This window comes from Coturnix japonica, chromosome 3 (genome assembly GCF_001577835.2).
Source record: "Coturnix japonica isolate 7356 chromosome 3, Coturnix japonica 2.1, whole genome shotgun sequence".
Lineage (NCBI taxonomy): Eukaryota > Metazoa > Chordata > Aves > Galliformes > Phasianidae > Coturnix > Coturnix japonica.
In genome coordinates, this window is record NC_029518.1 from 41,180,221 (window position 1) to 41,199,976 (window position 19,756).

The 19,756-nt window shown below is 40.4% G+C and overlaps 1 protein-coding gene across 1 annotated transcript in view; it reads right to left on the minus strand.

The window, feature by feature from the left end:
• Window positions 1–1,078: 1,078 nt before the first annotated feature.
• The window catches only part of FNDC1 (fibronectin type III domain containing 1), a 56,666-nt gene continuing 37,988 nt past the window's right edge, over window positions 1,079–19,756 (minus strand). Inside the window, 9 exon segments of the mRNA XM_015858070.1 lie at window positions 1,079–2,936; window positions 4,209–4,331; window positions 5,190–5,351; window positions 6,625–6,654; window positions 8,569–8,648; window positions 14,640–14,748; window positions 15,543–15,773; window positions 18,422–18,574; window positions 19,275–19,343. Of these exon segments, the coding sequence (XP_015713556.1) occupies window positions 2,821–2,936; window positions 4,209–4,331; window positions 5,190–5,351; window positions 6,625–6,654; window positions 8,569–8,648; window positions 14,640–14,748; window positions 15,543–15,773; window positions 18,422–18,574; window positions 19,275–19,343 (1,073 nt within the window). The 3' untranslated portion in view covers window positions 1,079–2,820.

Below are 19,756 nucleotides of genomic sequence, written 5' to 3' on the forward strand. Positions count from 1 at the left end.
GAATGGAGGCACCAAAAGGGACTCAAGTCTTTTGCAGCCTTGGTGATTCTATGATACCATTGCATCTTGTGTCCCACTGAGTTTGTCCTGGCTGGCTTAGCCTCATCAAAGATTTGCATTGGAGAGTAATAATGGGCAATGCCCTCCACCCCTCCTCCCTAGAATTTCCCAATTCTTCCTCAGCTGAGGCTGTTGGGGGGGGGAGGGGAATTATGCTCTGAGCTCTTCATTTTGAGTGGGACATCCCTGAATGACATCCTTCAATGGGAATACACCTCAGGATTATTTCCAGCAGGGGATGAAGGAAACAGATCTCTGTAGATGAGGAAATCAAAACCTACCTGTGGTCTGTGAGGGTGAAAATACAGAATGCACTGACTGTAGAAGGGAACGTAGATCTTCAAACAGTAAGCCAGACCCTGACCGGTGAAACCAGGCCCTGCTCTTCAAAGTTAGTGACACATTCCATTCACTCATACTGAAGACTGGGCTCTAGGCCAAGGAATGATTTTGATTTAATAACAGAAAAACTGTTTTATTATGGGATTTCTGCTCTAGAATCACAAAAAGTCACTGAATAATTTACATTGGAATGGAATTCTGCCATTCTCATATCCAAACTGTTGTTCACAAGGACCCCAAGTCCTCTTTAGCAAAGCTGCTGCCTAAAAAGTAAGACCCAGCCCATGCTTCTGCAAGGAGATATTCCATCCCACACACCAGACTTCATCTCCCTTTGCTGAACTGAGACTCCTGTCAGCTCATTTCTCCAGTCTGCTAAGGTCTATCTGAACAGCAATTCTGCTCTCCAATGTGTCATCTGCTTCCCAGCCCCAGTTTATTATCAGCTGCAAGCTTGCTGATGGTGTATTCCTTCCTATCATACAGGTCATTAGACAGTACTGGCTTCTAAGGGGTTGTGCCTATAATCAGCTGTCATTTGGACTTTTTTATCACAACACTTTGAGTTCAGCCCCTAGGAAAAATCAATACATCTTCTCCCAAGGAAGACTTCAAAGAAGTGAACAATTTGTCACATAGTCAGGTTGCTTGACACAGATGACCAGAAAGGATGGAATAGAAATGGAACGATTTATCATAGGTTTATTAGGGAAAGAAGGTATATTTCAAGACCATATATTTGGCACTGTATGGAAGCAAAAGTATCCGAGAACAATTAAAATATTAAAAGTCAAATCATCATGAAAATTAAAATGTTCTCTAATCAGTTCCTCTTCTCCCTGTACAATTTACAGTAACTACTGGAAGGAACTCAAAAGGTATTAGCACTATACGAAATGTAAACTGGAAGGAGACCTGGGCTGTAAGAACAGTGGAGTCTTAGTAATATTAGCAAAGGTACTGAAGTGTTACAAGGAAATGGTAGACTATAAAATTTACTTGGTAAACCATTAGTGCTAGATTGCCCAGGAATCCCCAAATCTTATATTATTACAAGCCTACAAATGTTTACTACAATCATTATAGCTTTCAGCCGTGTCAGCTTTTGCTTTCTGATCTGGATGGAAGAGATTTTGGTAGCATTTTAAAGGAAGTGCATCCTGATTTGTCTTAGGACGGATCAAAGTCAGAGGAGTTTCCTGCTATTGGAGTCTTGTAAAGGCTTGATGGCTTTGGCTTCCTTTTGGAAGACAAGTTAAGAGCAGTTTCCCATTTGCAAGTTACCTGCCCCGTGCCTCCACAACATGAAGTGAAAGATAAGGAAGGAGCAAAGAAATAAATAACATACTCACTTGATGAAAACTGATTTAAGAAAGGTTACACTAACCCTTATCCTGTTACACTTTCCTTATCTCAATAAAATAGTGGTGTGGTGAAGCTTAGCTACCTGTTGGTGTTAAATGACCACAACTGTAAAGGACAGAAAGTTTAACTGATGCTGATAAACTGCTGAATAAGTGTTTCTTCTGGAAACACTGCCACTCTAATATGGACAAAGGAGTAGATTCCTACTGAACATCCAGTCCGTAGGTTGCCACAGAAATGGGACACGGGTGTTTGATCAATAATTCATATATCAGACCAAGAGTACTCACAAGAATATAGATCTTTCCTTGGTTAATATATTGAGCATAGCAGTATCTCAAAGAATTAACAGCACCTTTTACATAAAAATTCCAAATATATTTATCTAGTGAACAAGAAAATCTCAGCATCTCTAAGCAGTACTTCTGCAGATGTACAGTACTGTATTTATATAGACATACATAGATATATATATATATCAAAGTGAATTTACACTGTGACCTGGTGATTAGTCCAGCAGCGAGTGAACCCACAAGAACTCACAGATAAGTCTTCAGGAAAATATATTGCTTTTGGTGGGTGGCCAGCTACAAGGCATGACTACATAGAAGAGCCCTGGCAGCACCCGCTGCTGGCAACGAGGGACAGTTTAGCATTCCATTCAGCAAGCACAGCATGCTTAGGTCATTCCTGCAAGATATAAGAGACTTCCACATTTTCATGGCTAACACAGTTCTAGTTTTCACAGGTCGCGCATGTTGCAACCACCTCTCTCTGCCTTAATGACCCAGAGGAGGAAGGAAGGACACCAAACCTAGATTCTGTCCATGCTTCCAAGTGGAAGTCAAGCAGTATCAAAGATCTGGGCTCGTGAAGGCAGGACCATGTCTGGTTTCACAGGGGTTTCTTGAGCAGATGGTCTTCACTGGTTTGCTTAATTAGTGGTGGTTTTTTGTGTTGTTTTTTTTCTGACTCAGCTGCTCACAGTCCTCTGGTAGAAATCATCTGAAAAGTGTGGTCAGTCTGTCCTGCCTAAGATGGAAAAGCAGACTGCTACCATTTCCCTGGGATAGGCACGCCACACTCGTACCAGCCCACATAGTAGTAGGGAGTTGTGTATCCAATGCGTCCAAATGATACAGGCTCCTGGCGGTACTGCCGGTAATACCCTGTTGGGAAAAGACACAGAAATCTGACAAAAGTGACAGACACAGTGGGAGTCAATTCTACAGTCCAAATGGAAGCATACAAGCTGTCTGCTAGCAAGCTTTATCAAAAGGCTATTTGTTAGCCCTGGTATTTGGCCTAAGTCTTTGTTGAATTATTTAACTCTGGTCCTTTATATTTCCTGCCGTTTTGATCGGTTTTATTGTTCAAAATCTTTTCAACTATTGTGTAATGCTGCGGTCTGCCAAAGAGCTTCTGCATTTCACTCCAAAGGTGGCTGTATTTAAGCAGCTTTTATGAAGTTTGCAGATCTGTTTAAATATATGAAATACTCTAGGGCAAAAAATACCATCAGATCATATTATCTCATCAGGCTCAAGAGACTATCAATAAACATCAGCTTTTCACAAAATAAAAAGGTATCATTTCATGCAGTAAATATGAAGTTAAACCCTTTCTGCCCCATCTGATAGACTTCTTCTTCATCTGTAGAAAGAATGCAACTGCTTAATGCGTTAGGAGAGGCTCAACATTCTTCTCTGCATAGCTTGTGCACTGGAACATCTGAAACACCGATATGTTGTGCCAATAATGTAATTTCTGTGTGTTCTTTATCTCAGTCTCCTAGACCTAGTTATACACAATTCCCCATTCCTTTTCTGAACACAGAAATGCAATACTTCTCAGGAATATATAAGTATTAGTGAGTGCTTCAGTTTCTTCTTGGTAACACCACCATGGATATCAACAAATAACATGGAAACTATTAAACCCAGACGAATGGTTTATATCAACTGATTTTTTTGAAAAGACTGGCTGAATTTCATGGCTGGTTTTCTTTTGTGGAGTAAGACATCAGTCTGTCAGCTGTATTAGTTGAGCAGCTCTCAGAGGAGCTCCTTCAAGGTGAGAATTTTCACTTGGAAAGAAGTTTCTACCAGGCCAGAATAAAAGTGCTGCAGACTGAACTAGATGCACTCCTATGTGTTTTGTACTGAATGAATTGGTCAGAAACCATTTCCAGAGTAGTCTGTTGAGCTGTAGCTGCCCATTGTTTTAAGTGGAAGAGTTTCTGCTCTTTGATTCAATAAAGCGTGTCTTAAAATTGGAACAAAAAGATTTCATAAGCCTATACAATTTCTTTCTTTCTGCTTTTGTACTCTGTTTCTGTAAATTATTTGCATTACATGTCCTTCTTTCTCTTTCTCCCTACACCTGAACCCTACAGATAGTGACAGGCACTTGGCCAGCATCCCACTCCCACACTACCATACCTCGGATGGTGGGCAGGGCTTCAATGTACGACTGAGGTCCTGTTCTTCCATCCAGGTGTGAATCCACAAACTGGCAGTGGTCTTCACCCCTTCCCCAGCTATCCCCAATGCTATAGAAAGTATCTGAAGAGTAATAGAGACACATTATTTGATTCAGCATTATTTTTGTTTGGGATGCTCTTCTACAAGTGTGGAAACAGATGTAAAAGAAATATATTATAGTTAAAACGCATAATCACCTGTGAACAAACAGCGGCTGAAAAGAGAGAAAATGCTACTTTCACATTACAGAAACAGAAATTATGAAAAATAGAAATGTTTTATAACTCAGTAAGGAACATCCTCCATTTTACATGTTTATGGACCCACTGCAACAAAGATGATGGATACAGAGAATATCATTGCAATACATATAACACAACAGCAGGCACTGAAATGATCCCAGTACCCTAGATCAATAACTGGGAAAGTTATTTCATTATCTTTCTGCAAACAGATCCATACAAGAGATACTGTAAACCCTTGGGAGTACCACTTACTCAGCCACAGCAACACCTGCCTTCTCCTCCTCTGTTCCCATCTGGATCTGCCCTGCAGAGTTCAAGGGTGCATTGCTCTGTTTGGCCATGAGCATCCAGCAATCACCTGCCTATGGGGCAGGCATGGATCTTCCCAGGAAGATGCGTGGGGAGCAGAACATTGCTTTCAAGGGACAAAGCACAATGTGTCCCTCAGGATACAAATGTGCATACATTTTTCAAGTGAAACTTTCTCCTGTTCTCTATCCTCTGTCTCAAGAGCTCCGCTTAAAAGCTAATGCTACTTTAGGAACAAAATGCAGAGGCAGCCTGGCTATCATACTGGACCTTCTTGAAAGGACTCAGATAATCACCACAAAAGACTCAGTGAGACGTAAAGAAAGTGAGAAGGCAGAGACAACATCAAGTAATCATATAGGAGGAAAATAATCTCAGTGCCTACCTTTCAGGTCATCACTGAGGTAAATCTTGTACCTTAAGGAGTTACAAAGAACCACCCCTACAAACTTGCGATACCAAGTTCGCTTCACATACTGCTTGCCACTGCAGTCTGAATAGGTGGGATCATATTTGAAAGTGAATGGGATCCAGATAGGCTCACCACCTTGGAGAAAAAAAAATCACCATTAAGGACAGACATCATCTGTCTTAAGTAAACATTCTCACTGATTTTATTAAGAGACTTCTCTACCTAGTGATACAGCTAGTGATGTGAAGGAAAGTCTTTTCTTGCTATTGTGTTAAAAAGTTGAAATTAAAAACCTACTTTTCTATGTTGTTTTCTCACATTAGACCGAAACAGTGGAGGTTCCTATAAGAGACAAGTGAGTCCTTTCATGGGGAACTCTGCCTAAAGCACTGCAGCAGAAGTGACAATCTAATTATATCACAAAAGATTAAATATTCTACTGGCTTGCTTATATCTTTGCTTTATTGAAATGTTTCTTGCACTAATGGGTATAGAATGAGATATAGAACTTCCAGTGTGGTAATTGGTATTCTCTCTACCTACAGAACAGGGTCCTGTTTCTACTGTACCAACCTCCTTCCCATTAACAGACCCACAGAATAACTGACAGCAAAAAAACCTGGAGGTGACCAGGAGTATGGGAAGACCACTATTCTTAGAGGTCTCCCATACTGGCTGCCAGAGACACAGTATATCTATACAGCATCAGAGACACCTGAGAGGACATGTAAAAAACAGGCTAACAAGCATAATCAAGCATATCAAAATATAAACAACATCGTTGAAAAGTCCCTGGACTATCCATTTAAACTGCTTAGGAAAGCTGACTAAGTGTAACAGCCATTAAGGCCTTTTTCCCACTTCATACCAGCAATATTGTTCCTAGCACCAGGATACAAGCTCTTCTGATGATAGGCTGAGTGTGCAATACGCCGCAAAAGATGCAAAGTGATAAGATTGAAAACAGAAAGCAAGCTCAGCAACTTCATGGCATATCCCTGTCATACAGTTCTGTTATAAGTTCTGGAATTTTTTATTATTTATAAGAGTATGACAAACAGTGCAGATGATCATAACAGCTAGATATTAAAAAAACTGGTTGTGCTGTATAAGCTATGCTCAGGCAACTGGAGGACACAAAAAAGCAATACAGTTTAGTGCTTTTTACTAAGCAATGAAGGCTGACATACCAGGCAGAAGGTGGGCCCAAGTAAAGCTCATAATCTAACAAAACTTAGAATGTGTTTCTTTTCAAGGAGTATGGGATCCTAAAACTAGCGCAGTGAACTATTTCCCTCTCCTGCCTAAAACTGCTAATTCAACTGTCTGTTGCAATGCTTCTAATATATATAACTGTTTTTCACAAATGTTATGCTCTTAATTAAAAAAAAAATGGAAAAAGACTTACCAGGTGGTCTGACAATAAGGAGGGGATTATCTAGAAGAATGAAACAAATACAGAAGGAATCTCAGTATTTTATTCCAAGTCTTGTTTTATCAAATGAAATGTATAGTATCTCCCAAGAAAACAAAGATTAACTGCCATTAGTGATGCTGTGAATGTGGGATTTACGTCTCATTGATTTGCAGAGCTGAGCTGTGTGACTAACACATACAGGCCTAACTTAAAAAAGGGAAAGGTAGCCTGCCTTTGGCATGTAAACCTTAGTCTCAGATATTCATCGTGTTTAGCACTGTTGTTTAGTGGTATTCATTAACATGTGAAAGTCATCATTTTAACTCCTCATGTCACAGTGGAAGATTTTCAAGAGCCAACTAGACAGTGCCAGGAGCTCTGTCCAACACATCAGGAGCTTCTGCTTGCTTGAAATACTTTTCTAAACATAAGGAGGATGGAATAGGTGTGAAATAAAGATAACATATCAACAGTATCTAATGAGTGAACTTCTTCATATTCATTACAATGCTACTTCTGTTGTCTCAACTGGGTCTTATTATGCACAAAGTACCTGAAGAAAAAGTACGGTGCTTATACACTGATGGGGAAAATAAATTCCAGGGAGTTTTTACAGTTTGATTAAAGAAAACAATGGTTTTCTTTTCTCTTCAGCAAATGACTGAGGGTAAGATGTGGTATTTTTGGTAAGCTACTTGATCCCGTGATAGCATTCTTTATGGAATACTCTCATCAGCTCAAACCTTCCAATTGTGCTCAAACAGCACTCAGTTTTTTTCTCTCTCTTTTGATCTATTCAATCACTGTAACTATACCACTTGGCTTTAGTTTTAGCAACTGCTTTTGCATTTGTGCCAGCTGGAAAGCCATCTTTGGCCACATGACAAGTGCAGGAACAGTGCTGCAAATAAAACTTTAACTTCAATGGAATTAACTTGTTACATAAAGTTCATAACAGGGTTGATTTTGGTTGGAAAAACTAGGCATTCAGAACTGCATAGTGGCAGTTAGCTAATCAGCAGAACTCCCCAGAAGGTCCAGCATGTTGCATTTGCCCATTGCCAGACTTCTTGGGATTTATATCTGAGCTTCTCTGACTCCTCTAAAAAAAGAAAAAGAAAAAAGAAAAAAAAAAAAAAAAAGAAACTTCTGAACATGTTCTGCAGGACCATTTGCTTTTCCTCCACCTTTGTCTCCCTTCTGTGCAGGCTTACTTTCTTAATGGTTCTTAATGGCTCTTCTGAAGTGACCACTACAGGTTGAAGCTAAATGTGCAAATACAAAGACTACATAAACCCCATGTCGTCAAAAGGGCAAAATTCATAAGAGACAACTGACCTATTGCTCAAGTAAAGATTAAAGGCTTTGCCCTTTATTTTTTGGTGGAATCACTGACCTTTGGCTCAATGGAAATGTGTAAAAATAGCTCACTTAACACACTATTTTTAGGAGGGGGTGTTACTCTTGAGCACACTGTTAGCCCTGTGAAAGAGAAGCGTGCTTTGTCAAAAAAGGAACAGAGAACTTTCTTTGCCCATCTGATGGAACAATTGTTTCCTATATTTCTTCCAGAGACAGCCAATTCCAACTGCTCAGCTGTTCACAATTAGGAAACCAATTTACCAAATCTTTGGTCAATCTATTAATGACATTAAACTTCCCATTGCTTCTGTATTTTGGAACACTAGACGTCTTTTGTATTTTAAATTTAACTTCCTTTTCCCTCAAAACTTTCACATCACTTATATTTTCTTAGTGGCATTATGACTGTATAATGTTCTTAGCTTTAGTGAAAACAAATAATTAACCTTAAAAACTCTCAAAGTAGTAATTTCAGGATAATCACAATTACTATCATGTTTGTTTCAGTAACTGCCCTCCCACATCTTTCATTATGAATTCAGTTATGTGATGAAAATAAAAAGCAGAACATACCAGATTCTGTGATAAATGAGACTGAAGAGCTAACAGGTCCATAACCAAAGGGGTTCTTTGCTTGGACTTTAAAGTAATATCTGAAACACAATGAGAAGAAAAATAAGATTAAACCATTGATTTCACTGCAGTGACTAAATCAGAAATAATATTAAAAGAGGGAGACAATGAAACCAATACAATTCCAGTGAGTCTGAGTGCCTGTTCTCTTGTATCATAGAATTGTAGAATGGCTTGGGTTAGAAAGAACATTGAAGAACATTTAATTCCAACCTTCTGCCATGGGCAGGGCTGCCACCTGCCAGTTCAGTCCGCCCAGGGCCCCATCCAACCTGGTCTTGAATGCCTGCAGAGATGGGGCATCCATAACCTCTTCAGTCATCCCATTCCAGCCCCTTACCACTCTGGACTTCGATACTCAGCCAGGCTATGAGCTGGCTGTTACACACGAATTTCATCTTTATGTAATTCTCTTTTATTTTTATCATCCTCACAATTACATCCACTTTATAAGAAACAACCAATAGCAGTAGGCTACATGAAAAAAAGTTGGGAGGAAATAAATTCTGACCTTGGGAAGCTTTATCCAGATTAATTCCTAGTAAAGTAGTGGTATAAGCAGCAAAACTAAAGCTGTATCAGATTTATACAAGATCAGAAGGTAAGCTTTTGACCTTTCTTCATGAACTCTAGCAACAGCAAGATTATTTAAATCATGTGCTTAAATTAAAGCACATGACCAGCCACTAGAACTCCATTCCTTGCCTGACAGAAACAAAATTATTCTGTCTCAGGGAGGAGAATGTGTAAGCATATCTTTTTACTTCATTTCCAAATACTCTGATTTTTATTTGCTGTCTACCCTGACATTTATTTTTATGTTTTTATTCAGTCCAGAAGAAACAAACAAGAATGGAAGATTACTGGAGAAAGTTCCAGCACAGCGTTTTTTAAGTGCCTGTGTTTAGGTTTTCCTTTCTTGCATGCTTGCTCAGTTATGCTCTTGTAAATAAATTAGATATATCTGTAATATTCAACAGCATAGAGCTAGCTTTTAATCCAAAAGCAGACAGTTTCAAAACCATACTGTGTGACTCCTTGTGAGCACTTACTCACAAGGATAGGTGCCACCAACCACTGATGGGCAATGTCCCATCCAAGTGGCAGGTATTAAAGCAAGCCCCATGAAAAGCATCAGCCTGCTCACTGTGGCAAAGCTCACCCCATCCTGCACAGAAACCCTTCAGCACTGCTGTGCTTGCATGGCCCAGCAGTGAGGTGCACTGGGCTAAGACAGAAAGCTTCATAGCAAATGTGGTCTGCTATCCCCTGGAAGCTTTTGCCACCAGCCATCATCTGTGTATGAAGTACAGACACCATCTACATCAAAAGCTTTGCTCCCCTTCCTTTACTTCTGTGCACAATAGCAATAGTCCCTGCAATGTAAGTGTGCAGCATGTGGCTCAGTGACGAGTAAGACGCTGATGCCTTGCAAGCTAGCAGGGTGCAAGCAAATTCAACAGCATCCAGCTGCAGGAACCCTGCTTATTCTAGCAAGGAGTAAGTGGGCAGCAGGAGTGGGAGTATTCAGGAACCTTCCTGAATGTGCATAAAAGGGCTTGCAGTTTTCTTTTAAAAGACATACACACCATGGCAAAATGAAACCACATTAAATAGTGAAAGTTAGCAAGGCTGTGTTTTTTGATCATTCCTAGCATAATCCTGGCAAAAGTCTTGTCCTGTGGTTTCAGCTGTTGGCCTTGATTTCCTGACAACAGATTGTGAGTGTTCAGTGTGGCCGGGGAAGGAAGACAGAGAGGCAAAATCCTCCTGCATGCCCCTGTGCCCCAGACCAGGGCATGAAGCAGAGGACTGCTTTAACTACCAAGTCACCAGTGTTCCCAAAGGATAGTTGCACCAGAGACCACACTCCATTCACACCTCCTTTGCCACTTACACCTCTGTGATAGGGGCAGGGAGCACCATGTGGCACCAGGCTGACCTCAAGGATGGGATTCAGGCAGTGCTTCCTCTGAAATGGTGGCAATGCAGCAGCCAGCTCTTGTTTATACTACTTTAGAAAAGCAGGAGGAAATGTTTGCTAGCCAAAAAGTGTGAGCCTTTCAATAGCCTTATTTAATGTGTATTAATATTAGGGTGAAAACACTTCTGGTAGACACATTGCTGCCATGATCCGTATTTAGAATAGGAGAAAGCAACCCAAGAATCTCCTATACAAAATGCATCCACTTAAGCAGAGAAAAGCATGCAGCTTTGTATTTAGTGCTCAGTGCAATAATTGATTACCTAACTAATCAGGGCAATTGTACTCTCAGGTGTCCTAGTGTGCACATAAAAAGCCTATCCGAGATACAAGATTGTTGGGGTAGCCTGAATCACTATCTGGAAAAACAGCAATGAAGTTATGAGGATGTTTCTCTTCACTAAATTGGAAAATTAGTTCCTAAGCCTTTAAATATACAGGAAGACTTTCATAGTGCCAGAAAGAAAGCCAGGACTAATGACTTGCTGACCTGTGATTTAAGCATAGACCATGCTATGCTTGCTGTATTAAGTGCATCAATAAAATAACGAAGTCAGGATATGTCAGACATGACAAATAAAAAAGAAATTGCCAAAGCCTTTCTAGTCCGTTTGGCACTCAGAGCCAGAAGGTCTCGCAATTGCTGTTTGCAATTGTGAGGCCTGAGTCTGAGAGCCTCCTGTGACATGCTCTGCACAACACCAGAAGTGGTAGCAGACATTCTGGGGTCAAAACAGCCCTGAAGGGAATAGAAACCATGCAGAAAGGGAAGGTTTGAAGATATAGCAGCAAAAGAGGTTGTTCGAAATCACAGGGCTATCTAATTCCTACTGTAAGGCACTGCCACAGCTTTCCTGCATAAACAGAGAAAAGCCTAGCGGTATTCAAGAAGGAGTTTGAAATGTTTATGAAGAGAATAACATGATTGCAAGAGATTGGATTTAGTGGCAAGCTCTCCAGCCCTCTTCATTGCCCTTCTTCTGTGATAGCTGAGAATTAAGCTTAGAAAAGCAATATTGTCAAGACTGCCACTTCAAAGATTTAAGGTTTGAAGTAATTTTAGCACCTATATTCCTCTGTCATGAGGAAGCAACTCCTGTACCCACCAAAGCTGACCAGTGATTTGCAAATGGAAAAACTTCCACTTCTCAACTGGAGGCCAGGCAAGGCCTCCTAAGAAACCTTATCACACAGGCTAAACTTAGACTTCAGTTTTTGTTTTTCCTGAACACCAGGAAGACATTTTCCCAGACATGTCAACAGCTTCAAGTCTTCTCTGGAGCTGATTTCTGACACAACACCAACCCCTTTCTGGTATTCTGTGCGCACCACAGATTGCACCACCAGTAATCCCACAAGGAACACCCATCACTCCATAGCATCTGCATACAGCAATCTGACTTATCAGAGATAACTCACACTATTCATTCCTAAGGCAAACATAACATTTTTAGACCAACTTCAGATACCACACCATGTTTTCTTAATTAGGATGGGGTTCTTTCCCAATGGTTAAGGGAGTTATTTTTAAGACTAAAAATATGCACTCAGTTCAGCCTTTGGATGTGGAGAATGTGAATGAGATTCACTGATACACACAAATTTTCTGTTATAAAGAACCCTACTTCACCACAGACCCCACATGATGCCTTTCCTTCTTTCAGACTATACAACAGAGGCCAATGGATTACACTCCTCTTCAGAAAGAATAGGTTCATTTTGTTTGAATCTCTCTGCTTTGAAAAAGCCTTCATGTTTAACAAAGGAGTCAGTAGATTTGTGGATACGCAAAAACCTTGCTGTTTCTATAAAAATTCACTCCATTACTATGATCTTCTGAAGCCTGGAGTTCATATATGTCTCAGCAGACCTATTGCTGGTTGGAAGCTCAATTCCCATTGATTCCTCTGCACAGAGCATTGCCAAGTCTCCAGGGGATTTTCACTGCAATTGCTCATCCAGGTGACAGAAAACCTTTGAGGTTTTGGCCACAAGAAAGACCTATAGTAGACACTTGATACTGTTCTTGGGGCAGCAGGAGAAGGAGGCTTCAATGAAAGACATTAAGAGGATGAGGAGCTGGGGCTAGAAGGCAGAAAGGCCAGAGAAACAAGTGATGGAAGAACCTTCACAGGGGAAGCTGGGGCACGGCGGCAGTGCCTTCCTGGCCTGCACAAGGCATGGTGAGAGTTGGGGAGTGAGGAGAAACTATGGAAAATTAGTGATAAGTAAAAGGGCTGGGGACATAAAGGAGTCTGGGATGTGGAGGCAGGAACTGGTACTAGAGGCAAGAAGAGAGAGATTTAGGGAAGTGATGTCCTCAGGGAACAAAGATGTACACATAAAGGCAGGAGGGTCTGCATCTGCTTCTCTCACTATCTAGGAAAAGAGTTTAGGGGATATCAGATGTCATCTGTCTTGTTCTAACAGGAGACATCCAGAGGTAAGCTGTGCCCCACAACTTTCTCAATATTTTTATGACAATGACATTTTATAATAAGGGCACTAGCAGATACAGGACATACAGTTGTAGTTCTCTGCTGTACAAATAACCCTGTTTTAATGCACCATGCACAACTCATAAGGACTCGATTAAGAGTTCTAGATAAATAATCCTTAATATAGGTGTAACATATTCAAGTGATTTAGATAGACCTTTATTTCTTGAACATGTTCCTGCAACAGTCAACAAGGATATTGCAAAATCCTCACGGCACATTTCACAGCTGGTTCCTGCTCAGCATTAGTCTATTGCTAACAAAGAATCCTGCACCTTAATATTGTCACTGGGAGCTATAATAAGAGAATTGACAATAGCTGAGCAAAATCACTCTGAAAAGCACTCCATGGTCAGAAAAAATATGCCCTCTCACTTCTGAGACCCAAATACTACACTGCACTGACTTTTCTTAAATAAAATTGTTCAGATAAATGTTCAGATAGCTCTTCTATATTTTCAAAGTTGAGGTTTATGGTTTTAGCAATCAACCAAACCCTTGAATAATATGAGAAGTTATACAGCAATTAAAACAAGTGGGATGTAAAACCATACTCCCAACAGCTTTTAACCCTCATGCATAAACCATTTTGGAACAAAAAGATCCTTTAAGGAACACTGTTTCTCTCTTCTGTGCTGCTGTGGTTGTTCTAGGAATGACTGGTCTGATTTATACATTCTCATCAAGTGAGGCATGCTAGTCCCCAGGATCAATCCCAGTGCATCTCCCACACTATCAAATACATGAGCAGCACACAACACCTTAAGAGACTGTAGTCATTATAAAGTGAAGAACCAACATCTAGTAAACGGCAGACTCAGCATCTGAGAGAACAGGATTGAGAGACACTGAGTATGTCGGTGATTTTAACATGTTCCCTCTGTGCCTATTCACTTCCCACCCAATCACTATAAACTATTCCAACATCATGCACAGCACACATTCTTGTTTTGCAACTTCTGTGAGATTTTTTGCAAGATAAAGAGTTCCTGCCAAACAGACTTCCAAGCAAGTGTCCTGGTCTCTTTATACCATGAAGCCTCCTCTACTGGCACAACTAACGTAAGCAAACAGCAAAAACAGGCCACAGAGAGCTGGCACCTTTTCCCGCCATCCCATAGCTGCTAAATTTTGAGTATGCTGGTATGTTGGAATGGCCACATTAAATTACAACAAGAGTATAATTTAATATACTCTTCCCACAAAAATTGATTAAGTTATGCATACGACTAGAACATATAAAAACTAGAAGTTTTTAAATAAAATTTTCCCATATTGATAAGTGTTTTTATATATACAAACACATATTCTTGTACACACAGTCATCTACTCCAGTATTAACATGGTAAGCATATCACATAAACAGTCATACGGTTCATAAAACAATTTTCTGCCACACAGAATGATTAAAATCTAGATCAGGCATAAATAGTTATACCAAGGCCAAGGAAAAAAAAAAAAAAAGATTTTAAATCATCGAATGTGTTTAATTACCTTCCAGAACTGATAAAAATGGATCAAATCCTTACCGTGTGTTTGGCTTCAGGTTCTCAATTGGCAGATGAGTAGTACCTGCAGTTCTGGTTGACCACTTGTTTTTCAAAAAGTCATCGTAGGATGCACTGTAAACCAGATAGCCTGTAAAAAGGAAAGACAAAAAGCTGGGAGCATTTTAAACTTAAGAGGTATTCCAAGCCTTAGGTGCCATGTTCAATTTCACGAGTTAGAAGGAATGTAAGCATCTTTGAATTTGTGAGTGAATGCCTAGCTCTCCTGGAACCACCCAGGCTACAAGAATGTCCTGTCATTGGCCAATAACAAGCAGCACCAAAGCAGAGGCCTTTTCCATGGCATATATTATATGTATATTCAGATATTTTGGGTCCAATGGCAAATAGACTTTGATTTTCTTCTAAAAATATTTCAGCTATTTATCCATTTCAGTGCTTTCTATCAATTTAGAGATTCATTTCTGAAGTCAGTTTGTGCTTTTATGTGGCTCTTAAAAAGTCTGAAGTTGCCTTAGCTCAGAGGAGACTAAATGCAAATGTGAAAGAAAAAGGCAAATCGGGGAAGTGCTTGCAGTGATGCTGAGTGTGCTACCCAGGAGCAGAAGTAGTCAAACTAATTGCTATTGTAAACACTGCACTGATGAGAAGTGATGCCTTCAGAACTGCTGCCACAGAAGCAGAACAAAAATCTGAAATATCTGGACCAGCATAAATGGATAACTCTGGCACTAAAGGATGACAAAAGGACCTTCTCACTCCTAAGAAAGCAGTCTTTCTTTTCTCCCTCAGAGAAATGTAATATAGAGAGAATTTCATGAGCAGTTAGCTCAATTTGATTACAATGGTCAACCAGCAAAACTCTCCTCCCTCAGGAGAACAGCCCTGCCTACCCATGCGCTGGGGACATCAGTTCTGCAGTACCTGTTACCATGTCTCCTTGGGCAGGCTTGGCCCAGTCCACGATGACAAAGGAGTGACAGCCTTCTACTGCCACAACAGTGATGTTATGAGGGGCTCTAAGGGGACGAATGTCTTTCTCTTTAAGATCATTAGGGATGATCTCATCAAGGCTTTCCACTTGGAAGTGCTCCAGGGCCTCTGTCAAGGAGCAGGGGGCTGCTGGATCTTTATTTAGATAGGTCACATAAGGTGCTGAAAGAGACAGGGAAGGGTGACATTTAGTTAGTACTTTGTAGATTCCACAGTAACATGCAGGCTGACAATACTCTGTATGATTCCTACAGCTCTGAGTAATAGACAAGGACATCTGTGGCCTAGGCCAGCTTGGGATCACATCAGGATTTCCTCTGTTTCAGTTTGTGCCCATTGCTTTCTCTTTTCAGTGGACACCAAATGAGTAGAGCCTGACTCTCTCATCTTTACAGTCCCCATCAGCTATTTTATGCACATTGGCAAGGTTCCCCACTTTCCTCTTCTTCACATTGAAGAACTCCAGCTCTCTTAGCTTCTTCTCATTCATCAGATGCTCCAAACCTTTCCTCACTTTCATGGCTCCAGTGGCTTCCCGCATTTCTGCCTAATCTTTCTAGCCAGTTTGACTTGGGCAACTCTGGCTGTCCAACCTCTACACATTTCTTTGTACTTCAAGGTGAACTGGTCTCAGCCAAGTTCTGCAGGCTTCCTTTTGCTATAGCAGTAAACCTGATCTAAAGGATCAACATGAAAAATACCGTGGTAGAGAAATGATTGGTGCTGCTTGTGCCCTCTTTAGCCTTTCCTTAGCTTACACCCCTCAGACCAGTCTCTTGCACTTTGCCAAAGGAATTTAGAAAGGAAAACTAAGCTTTTGGTGATCTCCAGGTAAGCAACCAATGTTCACATCACAACAGCTTTAGATTATAGCCTTGCCCTTGCTTGGTAGCCAGGAATCTTCTCTTGCATGTTCTCTCTCTCCATACAGAAATCATCTGCACAAGGGAGATATGCAAGGAACCATTTACTGGTCTTTGTAATCAGAAGCCACTGCAGCAACAAAGCATGGCTCCTATTCAATTTGATTCATAAGCAGGGGAAGGTGGGATGCCAACATTCAGGGCTACCCCACACTCACAACTGTACCCAATTACCTAAAGAAAGGAGGTCCGTTTTTACTGCAAGATGCAGAGGAGAGCAGTCTGGCTGCAAGACCCTCTACACGCTACCTACAGCTGCTCTGGGATGTTGTGTGGAAACATCACACAGACTCTTGGCATTTTATACAGGAGAACAGACCCTGCCAGCCTTTGATTAATATCTAAGACTTTACCAGGTCCTACACAAACATTCTGAAACTAGGCTGAAACAACAGGATGAGCAAGAATAATTCCAAAGTGAAGTCTGAAAACTTAAAGCAATTAACACAGTGGTCCACTGGGTATTAAGGGATTGGCAGTCACAAGTCTTCACCTTCCAGGAACACAGTCTGTAATTTCTATTTTTAAAATACTTATATTGACTGGAATTCCACTTTGGCTCAGTAAATAGACTAGACCATCTTGTTATTTATTTAAATGCAATAATAACATTCAAAATAAAGACTATAACACTTGCTTTTGGAAATGTTTATTCTGTTGCAATAATAAAACCCATTGAAATTGTAATGTTTTTTTTCTCCAGTGCCTTTAAATGCTCATAAACTAACGTTTCTTGGTTTACCTTATTGGATTTCATGCCCCCTTAGGAATTTTTTCCAGATCTTGCAATGAAGCTAATTTTAGCCCCTCTAGCTAAATGAATCAAGAAGAACTGTCAGTGAGAGAACTAAACAGAAACATCATGAAATTGTTTGGACAGCAAAACTGAAGATGCACTGGAAAAAGTCTTGGCAAATATAAAAACAAATATTTCGCTCCAGCAGCAGAGTTCCACTGTAAGCCATGTGAAGCCTGCAGATGTTGGAATGGAAAGCAAGACATGATTCAAAGATGACTCTCCATCCCCTGAACTCACATCTGAAACACTAGGCAAGCTAGCACGTGATCTGACCTCAGTTCAAAGTCCAGACATTTTCAAAAGAGTGTTAGGGGTTGAGCAGTGTTGGCTGGAGGCTGGAACACAATGCCCTTGCACCTCAACATCCCTTCAGTCTGTCCTCAAGCTGCTTCTCTGACACTGAAGCAGAGCAGCTCTGAGAAGAGTGCCTATCTACACACTCACATATGCTGGAGCAATGCTCACTCCTCCTGACAGCATACTGTGGGTTCATTCCCTAAGTTCCTTCTGCAGAGCAAAGAAATAGCAAAGTCAAATTTATGTCTGCAGGCTTTACTTTTTGGAAAGTTCATATCCAAATGTCATTCATTTATTGACTTTCCCATATGTCCTACGTGAAGCACACCTTTGATGTACATGGTGAAATTACAGGCATCACACAGGGCAGCGAAAAGAACTAGGTCTTCCAGAGGATGATACATCTACGTGGAGACTTGTACTGCCTGAACTACAGGTGTGAATTTGAAGTGATGCAGCTGAGCTTACCGGAGCACCAAAGCAAATACTCTGACTTTCTCACTGACTTCAAGTAAACTGAATGTGATGCAGAATATAAAGCACAGTAAAATAGAGACAGGTTTGCACTGCTTCAACAGTACTGGTGTAAGTCCACATGCAGATGTGCAAACGTGAAAGCAATGAGCAAAGTACTGTAGAGTAGGTTTCCCTGGTGCCAGTCCTTACAAGGACTCCACCCTAGTCTGTTGGTCATATTCATGCAACAGTCTTGGCTTAATGGCTGATCTTCCCAGAACAAGAATTACTTGCAGCACTAGCATCAAGCTACATAATGCAAAGGATATCCTTACCAGTGAACCGTTTCTTCCCAGCAATGTCATATTCTGATACAGGGCCAGTACCAACAACACTAGTCTCTGGAAAGTCAATTTCTGATTCTGTTGTTGTAGTGGTAGTGACAGTAGTGGTGGTTGGTAGCAAAGTGCTCTCCAAAAACTCATAATCTTCAAAGGAAACACAAAATGAAAACGTTATACCCTATTTTCACATTATTTTGGCTTAATTATGAGAAGAAAAAAATTTCTATGATCAATCCCAAAGAAGTGCCCAAGGAAGCCCTACTACAGCTACTGCACATTTCTTATGGGCTTCTAAATCACAGTTAATCACACTTCAGCCTCGCAAGGGTTTCCTTCCAAACTGATGGACAGCAAGCACAAAGCCTTAGAAAACTAATGGCACTGCTGACTAGGACCTCATTCACACAGGTAAAAAGGGTGACAATAAACAAATGTATATACTATATTTTTATAAAATCTATATTCTGAACGTGCTCTATTTGCCACTTCCCCTTTCCACCCCAAAGGAAGACAGCACAGTAGTTGAATCCACAGCCAAAGCCTTCAAATGCCAAAGGAGAGAGATAAAAGAGTAGAAAATAAGACTTTTTCAAGCAACCTCCATGTTACTAATATAAAATCTTGGAGCAGGTTCCTACTGCTTTTAAACCCTCCAGTAACTTTCAGACATAGTGTCTTGTACTTGCCATTTGCAGTCCCATTAAGGGAAAGCAAATTGGTACATATGAGCCTCCTGATATTCCGTTGTCCTTGATATTCAGTGCCATTAATTCCAGTGCTCTTTGAAAAGCCACCATGCTACAAGACATGTCATTTGCAATAGATACTTATAGTTAAACAGTACCATCATCGTATATCACATATGCCTCTGGAGTCGCTGTCACTTCTGAATCCAGTCCTGAGAATGTATCTACTGCAGGAAAAAGAAAAAAAAAAAAAAAAAAAAAAAAAAAACAAAAAAAAAGAAGAAAAAAAAACATAAAAATTCACTGGTCACCATCCCATTAAAATATTAAAGTTTAAAATAAAAATCTTTATCTTGTTGATTTATAAAGAAATAAAGACAACCGCCAAGTTTGCCAGATAACACACTGACAGTCCATTCCACATACTTTGAATAACAAGTGAGTAGCTAACTGCAACAGACAGGAGTTTTGCTGGAGGAAAATCGTTTGAAAGCTGCTGCTGAAAACTGAGAGCAATACACCTTCCAGGGGCTCTGCCCTGGGCTCCAGGGCTCTTGGAGCAGAGGCAGACTATCTACAACCACATGGCACTCATGTCAGGATTTAAAAATATTCTATAGTCTCAAGAGTTGCAAATATA